The sequence below is a fragment of the Aspergillus pseudodeflectus genome (assembly GCF_044049435.1).
Source record: "Aspergillus pseudodeflectus strain CBS 756.74 chromosome Unknown BJX68scaffold_15, whole genome shotgun sequence".
NCBI classification, from domain to species: Eukaryota; Fungi; Ascomycota; class Eurotiomycetes; order Eurotiales; family Aspergillaceae; genus Aspergillus; species Aspergillus pseudodeflectus.
This window is the reverse complement of record NW_027263791.1, coordinates 515,982-529,590: the sequence shown is the minus strand read 5'-3', so window position 1 is coordinate 529,590 and position 13,609 is coordinate 515,982. Positions and strand designations below refer to the sequence as shown.

Here is a 13,609-nt window from a genome sequence, read left to right as displayed (position 1 = left end):
CCTCGGCTCGCTTCAAGGCGAAGAAAACTATGTCAAGACATCGGTGTCTTTGACGACCCAGCAAGCCTTTGAATCCCTTCTTGAGATCAGGTACGTTCCTCTTCTCCAAACCCCTTGACATACCATAGTGTCACGCGCTAATACAAAGCTTGAATCCTCTAGACCTCTAGTTCGTTATGACAACTAGGGTGTGTCTCGTGAACGCAACGCCCATGTCTACCTCCTACATGGCCATATTTTGCACAGTATGATTAAACAAGTAGTATAAAAGACAACTAGTCTACTAAAGAAAAGGGGATTGCGCCCGAGTTCTTCTCCACAAAGCACACCAACCTTCCCACCCTCCTTGAAGAGGAAATGGGTTGGCTGCTCAAGATTAAGCTGCGCGGAGCGGCCTGGCACGAGTCAAACGTGTTTAGTAACTGGGACTTTGACGACCAGGCCAATACCATGCCAATACCATGGCAGAGGTCCGAGCTTATTACCGGCAGAACAAACTTTTGAATCTGCTGGTCATCGGTCCTTACTTTGACCAAGGACTGGGAAACTGGCTCGGAAGTATCGAAGAGGATCGTGACAAGAACCGGTTGAACGCATGGTATCCCAAGCACCCCGATCGACACTGCCTTCAGGTAGGCGAATATGCCAAGCCTGAAGAATGCCCTCAGGTTGTTGACAGGAGCACGAAGAACAGCTTCGCTGACTTTGATGAGTACACGACTGTTCTCGGATACGCCTCAATTTACGAGCAGGAGCACCGCGATAGACTTGTAGGAGAACTACAATAGCATGTCATGCCCCTTGTAACGGCCAAGGTTCCCCGCGCCGGTGATAAAAGGTATTGGGGTTTCCTACGTCTCCCTTACAATGACGACGAAGGACTTCGTGAGCTTTATCCTGGCGGTAAGCTGACCCTGGTCTGGATTGGGGTGCCCAGGTCTCCACCTCGCTTCTTTGTACTCCTCCGGGATTCGTCCCTATGGTGCTCACTCGTCGGTACAAGCGAGGAGGGTTGGTTGGCCCTGGAACTTGAGCCCAAGCCCCTCGATCTTACAGACTTACCGCAGTCCTTTGGTGCTATGCAGGTCATGAGCACCGACCCAGGACGAAAGGTCAAGATCAGAGTCCTAGACTCCAATGGCCCTCATTGTCAAGGAATAGCGGCACTCTGAGACATCACCGAGAACCATACTCACCATCGAAGAAGCCTCCTTGAGGCAAACTGTCTCTCTGAGCTTCCCTCTATCGACATGTACGAAGGGATCTCTGGAGACATCGATGCTCTCAGTCACTCGGGAACCTTCAACCAGGCACAAGGTAAAGCCTATCAGCAACTTCGTGCACTCCCTGGTGGAGTTGGTCTCTGCCATGGCCTTCCCGGCACCGGTAAAAGACACTGGTCCATTCATGTGGCACTACCTATTATTACACATGTTCTCCGAGAGCCCGGGCAGCGTTGCCAGGTTATGCTGATTGCACCATCGAACAACGTAGCCGATCATCTCGTCAAATACATGCACCAAGCTCTTGAGAATTTGCACACAGGAGAACCTTTGATGGTCACAAGATGCCATGCTGTGTCATGCGCAGAGGCATACGTCATGCACCAGGCAGGACTCACCCGCTCTTTCCTCCTAACTGTCGTCCACCCATCCTCGAAGACGTCGGGGGAAACGAGGCATTGGTGAATGAATACCTTTCATACCGCCCCAATCATAGCCGAACTGCATACAGAAATGACCACATTCAAGTCTGGCGCGCCAGACCCCAGGCTGAAGCGAATCCAGCTTAGCCTGGGCTGGCGGATGCTAGAACTTACTGGATATATCGATGCCTCCTGGTCTGACAAGCATAGGTACCTGGCGTTTCGCAGTTTTTACGAGACATGCCGGACGACGACATGAAGAATTTTCGAACGTCTCTCCGCACACTCCGCGACGACGCTCTTGTGCGTTCTGATGTCGTTGTGTGTACCGCGTTTGCCACAAGCATGACAGCTCTGAGAGAAAACGTGACACCTCATGCCATCATCGTCGACGAGGCGGCAAGGTTCACAGAGCCTGAGCTATGGCCCGTCCTCGCCTGGTATCAGCCGAAGGGGTCGTTTTAATTGGTGATCACCATCAATTACGACCTCTCATTTTCACGCGCCAGAAAGAGAATCCGCTGTGTTCACAATTGAAAGTGTCCCTCTTCGCCCGTCTTTTCTGCCATGGGCTGAAGGAGTCGATGTTTACTATGCAGCATAGCATCGCATGGTCCATGTACTGCGCCAGTTGGTTAGTGGTAAAATTTACCACTTTGAATTGAAGACTGCGTCCATCTCCTGTCCGGAGCTTAGAGATGTCAATTCTCGTCTCGTAAGGTTCAACTCGAGTCGCGAGACATTCCACAAAAGAGTCCGCTCATCCTTGTTGACGTCCCAAACGGCACTGATATGAAACCGGTCTGTCGTCAACCATGACAATGCGGCCACAGTTTACGCACTCTTGGGTAAGATTCTATCAGCTAAGTTTGCATCAAAGGACATCGCTCTGCTCACACCGTACAGAGGCCAACTGTACCTATATCAACTCTTCTGAAAGGCCACGAGTCCCTTCGTCGAATCCGCGTGTCGACCGTGGATGGCCTTCAAGGAGAAGAGTCGATGATTGTGATTTTCGACCTGACCGCAGCGCAGAAATCGGCCTTTGTGGGAAGAGAAAACCCCCAAGCGCCAATCAAACCTATCCAGCTTCTTCTCAAGACCGACAGGCAGTACCACTACTGCGGCCCCCAGCGGAAGCCTGGTGGCATCAGGCTCGTCTTCGATCAGAGCGCACGAGGAGAGCAAACTCGCTTATAGTCGTGCAATTTTAGGCGACGTTGATGCCAACAAGAAGCGAGACAGAGACTCGGCGGACTCAGTGGCCACCGGCAAGGAGAACATACAGACTGTTTTCAACTACGCTCGTCCCGCGCAAAAAGCCCCGGGTGGCGTGTTGTGCCTACGAAAAAGGAAGACGCCGACATTCCTGACACGGTGACGGTGAAGGTGGCCATAGTGTAGACAACAGTGACGATGAAGATTTTGGTGAGTCTTTTACCTAGCCGCATGGAATTGACTGCGATTTGCCGTACAACTTTGAGGTACTCAGCTAACCAATAAACTTAAACTAGAACCGAATCCTCTCGACAATGAAGATGATGACGACGAGGGTTGCGACGAATGTTTCCCTGGCTCGGATGATATCGACAGCGAGTTGCTCGGTGTCCCTGCCACGGACTCAATTGTCGCTTATGCCCCGCATGGTATCAAGCAAGACGCTCAACCTTCCCAGGTTGCAGTAGGCGACGGCGACGGCGAAGACTACGGCGAATGCATTCCTGGACCAGATGGTTTTGATACCGAGCTTTTTGACGTCGCTGTTACAGACTCGATCGTGGCCTATGTTCCGCGAGATATCGACCCCCACGCCAGCAACAGATTCGCTCAGAAAAGGCACGTTATGATCACTCACATGGCAACGTGGAGTAAGACCAACGATCTCCGTAGGTTGGGCTACGAAGAACGACCCATGACATTGGGATTAGGACGCATCCTCGGCAACCTATCGGTCACTGATATCGTGTCACTTTTTATCTCAGGAATACCGACTGAGGTACAGAACCTATTCGACAAGCCAGTTTTGACGGCCCAAGATCTTCTGAATCTACCAGATACATAGGCTGTTAGAAAGGATCTTCGTCAGGGTATGTACCTAGACATCGCACTGGGGAACATCAAGTTCCGGGAGGGCCAGACCATCGAATGCGACGGTTACGTTGGCTGAGCAGGAAGGTTGAAGCGACGAACCGGTGAACACGACCTTATTGCTAGAGAGTGCGAGCCCGAAAGTCTTCCACATGAGCATCGATATAGTCTACATTACGGTCAGATCTGTAGACCAGGTGTCCATAACGAGTTCCGACGACGAGCTGTCTTCAACAAACGCATCTCGCCCGGATATTTGCTGATGCTTGAGACCTTTTTTCATCCTCGCTCTCGATACAGTCAAGTTCAATGGTGTTTATACCTCATATAGGAACAGGGCTTCATTCGGTTTCCGAGAAACTGTGCCCCTTCCTGTGATAGACTGGCCGAGAATGAATGCGGCTCTCCCTATCAGACAAGGTTTCAGCCATCAGGCAACCCAGCTACTCTCGCTGTGTGCGAATCCGGAATGTCAGAGAATGACATATACACTGAGCGGACCGAACCGACCAGCCGAGCTTAGTCCTAGCGATATAAGAGGACACCTGTACATAGGAGATCCTCTAGGACCATACTGCTGCAAGCGCTGCTGTGACTATAAGAGGCATCGCGGAGAGTTGCCCGACCGGGACGCCATTGCTAGAACTAGAGGAGCTAGCAATGCGGGGGCAGTTGCGAAAGGATAACCACTGGGAAGGCGACACCCCAAATGCGGGTGCTGTGGTCGCATGGAATCCCAGGTATACACTGGCAGCAGAACGAGACATAGTGGCCTTCACCCACTGTATCCGAGCACATTATTGTGTGATACATGCACTAGTTGGGTAGAAAGGAACAACCGGAGGCGTACGCAGCTCGAGGCCGACCGCTTGCTCTTGGAGTTCCATCTAGAGGGCGCCAGAAACATGGGGGAGGCAATCGAATGCGAAAACTGCCACATCATGGAAAGTAACCCGGACTGCCATGGGTGCCCACACGAAGCCAATCACAGAACAGCACCGGTTCTGTGTCATTTATGCTCGCGACATCGGAATGAGAAGGGAAAGCATCGACCTCAGGACGCCATCGACCAGTATCTCGCCCTATGCAAGCTGGCTAGAAATCGAGGGAATGGTGCCCGCTTTCAGTGCGACATTTGCGGTGCAATCGAGCCAAAGGTCAAGAAACCCAAACCAAATGCCACATCCCCCGGAACAAAGGGCAAAAATGGCAAAAAGGACGGAAAGCCACGAATCCGACGCTTCTGCATAACGGAAGACACTGCCGAAGTTTGTTGCCCTAAATGCAAGGCTAAGAGGGCCCGTGGAGCCTTGTAGGCGAATGTTGACTGGCGATGGGCCGAAGCTGCGTCCTGGATGCTGCCTTTTGCGATGAGCTGCACCATAGTCACTTCCAATGGGCGGGCGGGCATATTTATTTCCCGTCGTGAAGGGGGCCTTGCCTGAAGCAACAATCTTGAGAAAAGCAGGAGGATAGTAGAACGGTGGTAGGATAAGTTGAGTCGTCAACGGTTGAAGAACGCCGGCGAAACACAGTTATCACCGGACCGTGATATATATGCCAGGTCTAGCATGGCCGGGCGCGGCGCATAGTCTTGGTAACAGCAAATCCTTCTCAGCCTGAGCTGGTCAGCCCTTGCGGCTCTGAACTAGAGTCCGAGCTTATACTCAAGAGTACACGGCTACTCGTGCTGGCTTGCTGGGCGGGATACCGGGGCACCACACGGATAAGAAGACACGGCCAGGGTTCCAGCTCTTCTCTCCTCACTCCCTCTATTGTCCTCATGCGAGCATGCGGGTAAGAGAGGTCTAGCACTCACTGGCTAACTCGGTCGGTGCCTTTGTGTGTACAAGCAGGTCTCAGAGCCCGGGGTTGTGTTATAAAGAAGGCTTAATCAGGCATGGAAGGACCTTGATATGAATTCGGACAAAAGAGGTCTTCTGAGAGACCGCTTTGATCGGTGGTGGGTCGGAGTAAATTGAAAGGTGTCAGAGACGCTCCTTTATTCGGTATTGGGAAGGTCGCCGAGGTGGGTGTTGCTCGTCGCTCGCGTTCTGTATGTAGTGCATATTGATAGTGGAGGAATTAGGACAATTACGGAAAAAGACCGCTACTCATCCAGACTTGGTTAACTGAATAGTTATGCATACAGAATCACTTTATTAAGCGACCCTCGCTGAAACTGAATTCACTAGAATGATCTGATCTCTAAATGAAGACTTATGCGCTGTTTAGTCACGTAACATCTTTTGCGCCTTGGTTGATATGCTTCAACACCCGAGACTCGAGGCTGACAGAACGCAGAGCGAGAACACAGAGCGAGAGAGGTGGGGTTATTTTCTTTCGTCGCGATCTTATTTTCTTCTCCCCGCAACGCGGAAGCGCTTTACACCCCCATCAGGAATCAGCGTGAGCTTTACATGCGTGAAGGTCCTCGTATCTTCACCCCCAGCAGCCAGATCGGCGCCCTCGAAGATGTGCTCTGTATCCGCCGCGCAGGGCTTGGCGCCGCTGAGCAGTTCGACCCAGCCCTCATGGTCATGAGAAGGAACCTCGTCGCCCTTAACAGATCCCTCAACCAGTCCGTGAACGCGCACAGCGCTTGGGAAGTTCCCACGGAAGTCTTTTGTGTCGACAACAATCTTTGAGACGGAACCCGGGAGACCGAGTCTGATAATCGCCCAGTCGACATGACCCGGTGTGCGCGAGCGTGCCGTTTCCCAGCCATCGCCCATGTCCTTGCCCCGGCCTGGCAGGAGCAGGTTCGAGCAGGGGGTGTAGTGTTGGTCTGAGGCGGCGAGAGCCTGACCCCCGAGGAGCGCGGACGAGAGCTCCTCTACTGGGAGTTCAGCGGACGAAACTTCGAGTCTCGGAGGTATCGCGTTTCCAAACAAATGAACACGAGCTATTCCGCCATCTGGGTACATCAACAGTCGGGCGTGGGTATATGGTGCAGGGTTTGCTGGGTCAAAGTCGTTAAACTTCCATGCGCGACGCTGGGCCGGGCCCAAGGGCTGCGCGGGGAGAATGGTGGTCCATCCCTTATAGTTGGGGTCTGAGAGTTCCGCGTCCGAGGCGCCAGGGGCATATGTAGCCTGCAGTTCCGCCTTTTCGCCATAGTTACCGGTGAAGAAGCCGGTGTCAATCCCGACGCCTTGAATGGCGCCACTGGCGACGCCGAGCTTGATCACGACCCAGTCGTAGGGCTCCGGGTTGTGGCGGCGGGTTTCCCAGCCATCGTACCAAGCGCCTGTGTGAATGAAGACGCCGGGGCGGTTGATCGGGGGTGTGGGTGTGAGGAGGTTGGAGGCGGCCGCAAAATACTCGTCTGAGCAGGCGAGAACTTTCGAGTTAAGGGCGGAGGAGGCGAGGTTGGTGGTGTGCGCAAAGACCTTGTCGATGTCTTCGGCGGGGATGTAGGTGATCTTATCGGTGCTGGTGGGGAGAGCCATGGTGATTGTGTGTATATGGAGGAGTCACCTTTGTAGCTGTCAGGATATGTACAGTTTGGAAAAAGAAAAGAAAACCAAGTACGAACCGATTGAGGCGGAGAAATGATCCTTTATAGTAGCGTTCAGGCACAGAGGGGGGAACTTGGGTGTGGAGAGTGGAATGAATGATGTTATCCACAGTGTCCGTCCGATAAGCTCCGTTGATTACTCGATCTCATCCCCTCATCTTTCTTCCTTTTCCCTTCTTCTTTCTCCAACTTCTGTTCTATTCGTGCTTCGCGTCGTCGATGCTCGCTTCTCTCATTTTCTCAGCTGTCAATTCTCGTCTCCGACTCGTCTCCTTGGTTTCAATTACCAATCGCAACTGTACCCCTCTCCGACGACGCGAAGCTGTCCTTGTGCCCCACCATTCCAACGGCTGTCTCTTATCGGAGGTCTCCGACTCCGATGCTCTATCGCATGCTTCCGGGTTTTCGTGATTTGAGTCATTATTGAGTTATTGAAGGGCTGGCAAACACACCGACCTGTAGACAAGGTTGTCGTCGATGCGTTCGTATCGAACCGAGGCTGAACGGTTCTGGCAATTTGTCGCGTGATCAGGTTGTCAAGGATCAAAATGTCTAGATTTTGACACTCACTTTGGTGCTTCAGAGCATTCGAGGAATCTGAATACAAGAGCTATACGCCAGGAATGCCCACATTGAACCTCAGGAGTACACACTGGAGGAGTCAGCGTTGCCGGGATTTGATATTCGCCACTGTTGCAATGCTCACCCAGCCTGCAGTGTTACATCGTGACGTCTACAAGAAGGGTCATTAAAGGTTACTCTGATATTGGTGCCTGAGTAACCGAGAGGCGCCTCTCTCAGGGGACTCTAAGCGATCGAAATGAGCAGATGAGGACATTGTCACGAAAAAGAAATTCATGTGTCGAGTGCTAATTCTAGATCTAAAATTGAACGCCAGTGATGCGATGCTATCCCTCCCCAGGTGTGTGGTTTGTAAAGACCGAAACCTCAGTTGCTCCGCTCAATCCGCCATGCTCTTATCTGCTACTCTTGGTTGCGAGCTCCTCCAACATCTTGTACCGCCACTCATACTGCGCCAACTGCTTCTTCTCGCTCGGTGATAGGCTTTTGCCTTTGTCCGCCATGTCCTTCTCGACCTGCTTCAACATCTCCCAGCGCTTGATGATTCGTGCTTGATGTTCGGAAATGGACGCAAGGTTCGTGTCGTTCGATGCTAGCCGGCTATCGATGGTAGAGTGATACGATAGCTTTGCGTGGAAGAGTGCCATGTCGGATTCGTCGTATTTGAGGCCTCGGGGCTCCGGGAGAGCAGCCTTCTGTGTGGGCTTGGAGGGCATTTTTGATATAAGTGTGCTTGAGAGCGACTTGTTGTCTCAAAAGGATTGGTCTGTATGGACTTGGTTCAATGACCGTCTTTCTTCGTCTTTGAGGATGTTTTGCTTGGCGAGCAACTTTGATTGATGCCAGAGCTTTCTCAGGGATGAGCGTTTGAGGAGGAGGGAATGTTGAGAAGAGAAGATGGTGTCTTTCACCCCGACCAGAGGGGACCTGGTTTATATCTCTTTTGCATCCAGAGGTCTCGAGTGATAGCAATCAGGGTGCCACCAAAAACCGAGCCCAATGCAACTGAGGTCAATGGCACAACGAACCGAATGCAATCGCACAACTCGCATCGCGTTTCCTTCACCGTATGTGTTGTTCTGCCAATCCGTTTCCGGGCCGTTTGTGCCAATTGTGTTGTGGCTCCTTTCAGGACCAGTTTCCTGGGTAGGGACAGGCTCGTTTGTTCTCAAACTGTGACACCATCATGACAGTTTCGGCGCAACCTAGAGTCGGTCTGGAGATTAGGACGTCCCTCTCCGCTGTTCTGGGATCTGCTAGCAGAAGGGACGAGTCGGTGAGAATTTATTGCCTGCGAGAAAGGAACAGGGTCTTGGACTGCACCAAGAGGGGGTCTTCCGGATCCCCCGTTCCATGCGGTGCCTTGTGCATCTCGAGCAGGGCACAAACGCACATGAGCTTTGCCGAAACATCTGACAGAAACAAATGCAAGCATGCCCGAGGCATTTGGCCATGCGATTCGTTCGTGACACAGACAGGATTGAGCCCGAGGGCAGATTGACCGATGAGTGACTCTCTCCTGAAACCAGTATCTCCCCGACGCGCCGATTAAACCCGCTTACTGTGTCTCCAAAACGAGAGGCGCAGTAAAAAAGTCTATCGGCGAGTTGTTCATGTCTGCCGTTCACCACAAACGAGTGAGTTCCGTGTCTGGAATTTTTGTCTCGGGAGCAGCTTGTTCGAACGTCACCGAGGGGTCCATTTTCATGATCCTTCCGTTTCTAAATCCCCCATTCGTGGCCGTTTCCGAGCGGGCTGCACGTAACCGCTGGGTACGTTGTTGTATCACCGTTGCGGTAGTCGAGGTGTCACCCGGATAGGGGATTCTGTTCGAAGAGAGGCAATGGCCACAACGCCCATGAGGCATTCCAGAAAACGCGAGAGTGTCAAAATCTGATCCGCACACGATTCCCCAAAGAAAATTTCCGAGCTTGCCCCGTTTTCTGCCAACGTCATGATCATATGTCTCCATCCGTCGCTGAAACACTGACAGCTGACAGACCCCTTGAACTCTATAGTTTCGCGACTACCACCTCATGCGGGTAGGCATGGTAGGTACGCTGGCCTTACGCTGCCTTGGACCTATTCCAAATCGAGTTCCTGGCTCTTCCTCCCCCTTTTGGGTGTTATCAATCTGCAATTGAACTTGAGCTGCGCCGTATCCAGGGGTTGAACATGCAAATGGCCGGTCGAGGTAATGGATCGGTGCCTAAGACTGTCCCAGGGCTCTGAGATCGACCAGGTTTTGACTGCAGGTCAACTGTTGAGCTGCTGTCCTTGGGGTCTCGGGACGGTGGATAAAATGTGCAACTGCATATTCTACCTTAATAAGCTGTGCGGTCTCAATACATCGCGTGACCTGCTCCCTCGTCTCGTCCATGACAGTGAAAAGGAGCGAGACTCCCGCCAGCGCAACAAGAACGTGCAGCTGCATCTGCGCTGCTCCGCTTCCAACAAGCCTCTTCTGCCCATCCACTTCTAGCTCTGCACCACACGAGGTTGATCCACTATCCCCATTCACCGTCGACGGGCAGAACATCGTTATATGTCGCGGCGTTGGCGCACCGGAACCACGCCTCTGGGTCGCCAGATCGGGGCGCGTAGACCACTGTGAGATCCCAATAGGAGAGCACGGCGATGCACGCTGTCCATCCAGCAGCGCAGAGCCTGTCCAATGCCATGATGAGGCAAATAGGTTTCGGAAGACACGTGGAGCAGCATCCGTACACGGCGAGTGTGACATATGCCTGAACGACCATGGACAGGCCTGCGACGCCGATAATCACGCACTCTGCCCTGACTTTGTACATCTCGCTGGGCGTGGCGGCTCCGTAGCCCATGATTGCCATCAAGGTGGCGAAGAGGATGACCGGAAGCAGATGGCGCCGGGATTTCGCTCCTTGCGTAAAGACATGCGGCCAAGCTTGGATCCCGCAATTTCGGTACGTACGTTGAAAGTAAAGAGGTATGTTAGATGTGTTACAATACTTCTCAACAGTACTCCCAATGCTATATATCCAAGCTCTTGAATGGGCTTGTTTGCGCCCCAGTGGCCGACCACTGGCCGTCCCCCATAAGCGATTCAGGCACAGCCACCGGGGCATGGTCAAGCTATTTTGACCCTATCGATCTATGTGCTCACGTTGCTGAGATTAGAAGCTCTATAGGGCCGATTTTGCAGGAGCATTCCACTGCCTCCACAGTACAGGGAAAACCTCCATTATCCGGCCAACATCCTTCATACAGTTGTGCCCATGGAAGCTAAACCGGACCCTCCCATATCCATTCCAAGCAAGGATCCCAGCTGCACTCATTTGGTTCACAATTTCAGTAGCCCCTTTGCAGTGGACCGTAACATTCGCACCATGCTTCGATTTCTCCCTAGGCGTCGAAGACCGGATACCCTCACTGTCCAGCCTGCGCCATAGCTCCGTCGTCAAACCCTGGACATGTTCTTCAATCTCCGTGACCTCCCACCGTCTCAGAAACTCCAGGCCTTCCCGCAGAAGGTAAATCGACAGATGCGACGGATTCCCTCGGGAAAAACATAGCGCCGTATCCCTCGTCTTGATGCGCTCCCCCCCCTCCCAATCCGGGATAATGTTCCCCAAGGAATACAGCCCCGCCGTCGCAGGCGTCCATTCAGGCTGCCTCGCGCGATTCCAGAATGCAATTGCTGCCCCCGTCGTCCCGAGGAGGAACTTGAAGCTGGCTGAGAACGCGAAATCAGCCACGGACGCTTCGATGGGTAGGTACCCAGCTGCCTGCGTATAATCCACGACGAGTATCGCTCCGACGCGATCCGCGGCCCTGCGGTACGCTGCTAGATCGACTCGCGCACCGTTCGAGTATGAGACGTAGCTCACGGCGATAAGCCGCGTGCTGGAATTGACCTTCTTCTCGAGCTCCGCCTCGGCACTACCAGTATCGACGCCGTCAAAGGCCTCAGACCCGTACACCACCGTCGGGGCAACACCTCCAGACCGCTGCCCGCGAACCGCAAACGGCGCAACAACACTTGGGAACTCGTCCCGATCAACATACACCGTATCCCCTTCTTTCCACTCCAGGGACTCCACGAGAATCGATACTCCCTCCGCGACGCTCGACACGAATCCGATATCGTCCCGGTGCGCGGCCCATGATTGCGCCACGAGGGATCGGACTTCGTCTACTTCTCGCTGGAGGTCGATGTATCCCTTGTGGCCAGCGGCTTTGTGTGCCGTATACCGTGTTAGTGCGTCATGGTGGGACTTTAGGGGGAGGGACGAGCCTGCGGCGGCGACGTGTACGATCTCATTTTTGTCCTCGGAGTTTGGTTGTGGTGAAGGCGAGGATAGGAGGATGAATGCTGAGATTGGGAATAGAGGGGTTTGCGCCATTGTTGTATTTCGCACTGGTAAGTGATAGAATGGGACTTGATATGAGTAGCTTAATTAGTCAGTTCTCTCGACGGTGGATATCGTACAATTATATTCTTGTCATTTTATAGATGGTGTATGAGTCAAAACACAGACGATATCACACCATCGTCCTCCGCTCCGTAAGCAGCTTAAAAAATTGACCAATAGATGGGGTCTCTACCCCACCATCCACGACAACTTGAACTTGGCTTCGCCCGGCATTTCAGATGTCAGCGCTTATAGGCTATCTTCATACTAGTCTCTTGGGGAATACGGGCTCACGAACTTGGCGGGATAGCCTGGTTTGGAGTGACTCACTTTCCTTCCAGTTGACCTAGGGCATGGAAGGTCAACGGCGGGCTGGTAACAAGCTGGATGATCTATCTTCGAATGAAAGCTGCATCTCTAGATCGCATTTGCTGCCATATCAATTCCAAGGGTAAAACACCACCACGTCACCCTAGACCATGCCATCATGCCGAATTCAGGAGCCCATCTGAGAGGTTAGTATTTTACCCTTGGAATTGATATGGCAGCAAATGCGATCTAGAGATGCAGCTTTCATTATAGATCATCCCACTTGTTACCAGCCCGCCGTTGACCTTCCATGCCCTTATCCTGGATCGAGAACGATACACTAGAGTCGGGAACTCGGTGAGCACGAATCTGGCGGCTGGAGAGAGTGGAACGGCAAGTAGAGGTATACACAGGCTGCCTGGATAGAAATTAGCATGCAGGAAAATGATAACAAGGGAAAGTAAAGGGATGGGGGAGAAAGAAGAACAGTCGGCTGCCCTCGAGTACTTGCTCTTCTATAGTATCAGATAAGCCTCAGCATTAGAGTACTGTCCCGCAGGCGAAGCAAGGGAAATTGAGTTGCGAAGAAAGCCGTGGAAGCAAACCGTGACCCTACTTAGGTGCATATCCGCAAGAATGAGGCATTCAGGAAATGCCTGATCTGTACGAGTCGGGAAGCTAATGCTCCGTTGCGGGTGACCTGTTGCTTGAATAATAGGAGTGTCGTTAAGATGTCGAGGAATTTGCGAAACCTGCATATACCCACTTGTTCATCTGGACACTCGGCTTGGACGTTGCTCCTTATTGTGGCCGAACTCTTAAGCCAGTCTGAACTCATACCTTTCCTCAGATCCGATCTTTGCTTGTGCACCCGACTTGCTCAAAGGAGAGCTGCGACCGGGCTCCCTTGTCCTTCTGCGGGCTCTATTGTGATGGTGGTTGGTGACATGCTCAGCCTCATGCTCAAATGACACTCGAGTGTATAGCCCGCAACAATCGCCGGTTGGTACGCGCCTCGTCTTCGCTTCATGCTGCCGTCAAAGTCGATGCCTAAGGTCGAACTGATTGAAGGAT

At 52.6% G+C, this 13,609-nt stretch overlaps 8 protein-coding genes across 8 annotated transcripts; 4 read left to right on the top strand and 4 right to left on the bottom strand.

Moving 5' to 3' along the window:
- Positions 1-461: 461 nt before the first annotated feature.
- BJX68DRAFT_265620 (uncharacterized protein) lies at positions 462-2,110 on the top strand (the record flags this gene model as incomplete). The annotated part of the gene is made up of 2 exons (XM_071045291.1): positions 462-770; positions 1,856-2,110. 2 exons carry the CDS (start codon positions 462-464, stop codon positions 2,108-2,110), a joined length of 564 nt encoding a protein of 187 aa, XP_070900563.1.
- A 350-nt stretch (positions 2,111-2,460) lies between these two features.
- On the top strand, positions 2,461-3,707 carry BJX68DRAFT_265619 (uncharacterized protein; the record flags this gene model as incomplete). The annotated part of the gene is made up of 5 exons (XM_071045290.1): positions 2,461-2,493; positions 2,552-2,789; positions 2,860-2,973; positions 3,035-3,073; positions 3,160-3,707. The coding sequence occupies 5 exons, from the start codon at positions 2,461-2,463 to the stop codon at positions 3,705-3,707; spliced, it is 972 nt and encodes a 323-aa protein (XP_070900562.1).
- A 209-nt stretch (positions 3,708-3,916) lies between these two features.
- On the top strand, positions 3,917-4,464 carry BJX68DRAFT_57883 (uncharacterized protein). The gene has a single exon (XM_071049435.1). The coding sequence runs from the start codon at positions 4,126-4,128 to the stop codon at positions 4,417-4,419; it is 294 nt and encodes a 97-aa protein (XP_070900561.1). The 5' UTR covers positions 3,917-4,125; the 3' UTR covers positions 4,420-4,464.
- Positions 4,465-4,642: 178 nt separating this feature from the next.
- Positions 4,643-5,633, top strand: BJX68DRAFT_234681 (uncharacterized protein). The gene has a single exon (XM_071039784.1). The coding sequence runs from the start codon at positions 4,675-4,677 to the stop codon at positions 5,047-5,049; it is 375 nt and encodes a 124-aa protein (XP_070900560.1). The 5' UTR covers positions 4,643-4,674; the 3' UTR covers positions 5,050-5,633.
- On the bottom strand, positions 5,613-7,243 carry BJX68DRAFT_234680 (allantoicase). The gene has a single exon (XM_071039783.1). It carries the CDS (start codon positions 7,183-7,185, stop codon positions 6,088-6,090), a length of 1,098 nt encoding a protein of 365 aa, XP_070900559.1. The 5' UTR covers positions 7,186-7,243; the 3' UTR covers positions 5,613-6,087.
- A 987-nt stretch (positions 7,244-8,230) lies between these two features.
- On the bottom strand, positions 8,231-8,551 carry BJX68DRAFT_265617 (uncharacterized protein; the record flags this gene model as incomplete). The annotated part of the gene is made up of 1 exon (XM_071045289.1): positions 8,231-8,551. One exon carries the CDS (start codon positions 8,549-8,551, stop codon positions 8,231-8,233), a length of 321 nt encoding a protein of 106 aa, XP_070900558.1.
- A 1,791-nt stretch (positions 8,552-10,342) lies between these two features.
- On the bottom strand, positions 10,343-10,675 carry BJX68DRAFT_265616 (uncharacterized protein; the record flags this gene model as incomplete). The annotated part of the gene is made up of 1 exon (XM_071045288.1): positions 10,343-10,675. One exon carries the CDS (start codon positions 10,673-10,675, stop codon positions 10,343-10,345), a length of 333 nt encoding a protein of 110 aa, XP_070900557.1.
- Positions 10,676-10,996: 321 nt separating this feature from the next.
- Positions 10,997-12,217, bottom strand: BJX68DRAFT_265615 (pyridoxal phosphate-dependent transferase; the record flags this gene model as incomplete). Its single annotated transcript, XM_071045287.1, has 1 exon — positions 10,997-12,217. One exon carries the CDS (start codon positions 12,215-12,217, stop codon positions 10,997-10,999), a length of 1,221 nt encoding a protein of 406 aa, XP_070900556.1.
- Positions 12,218-13,609: the final 1,392 nt, after the last annotated feature.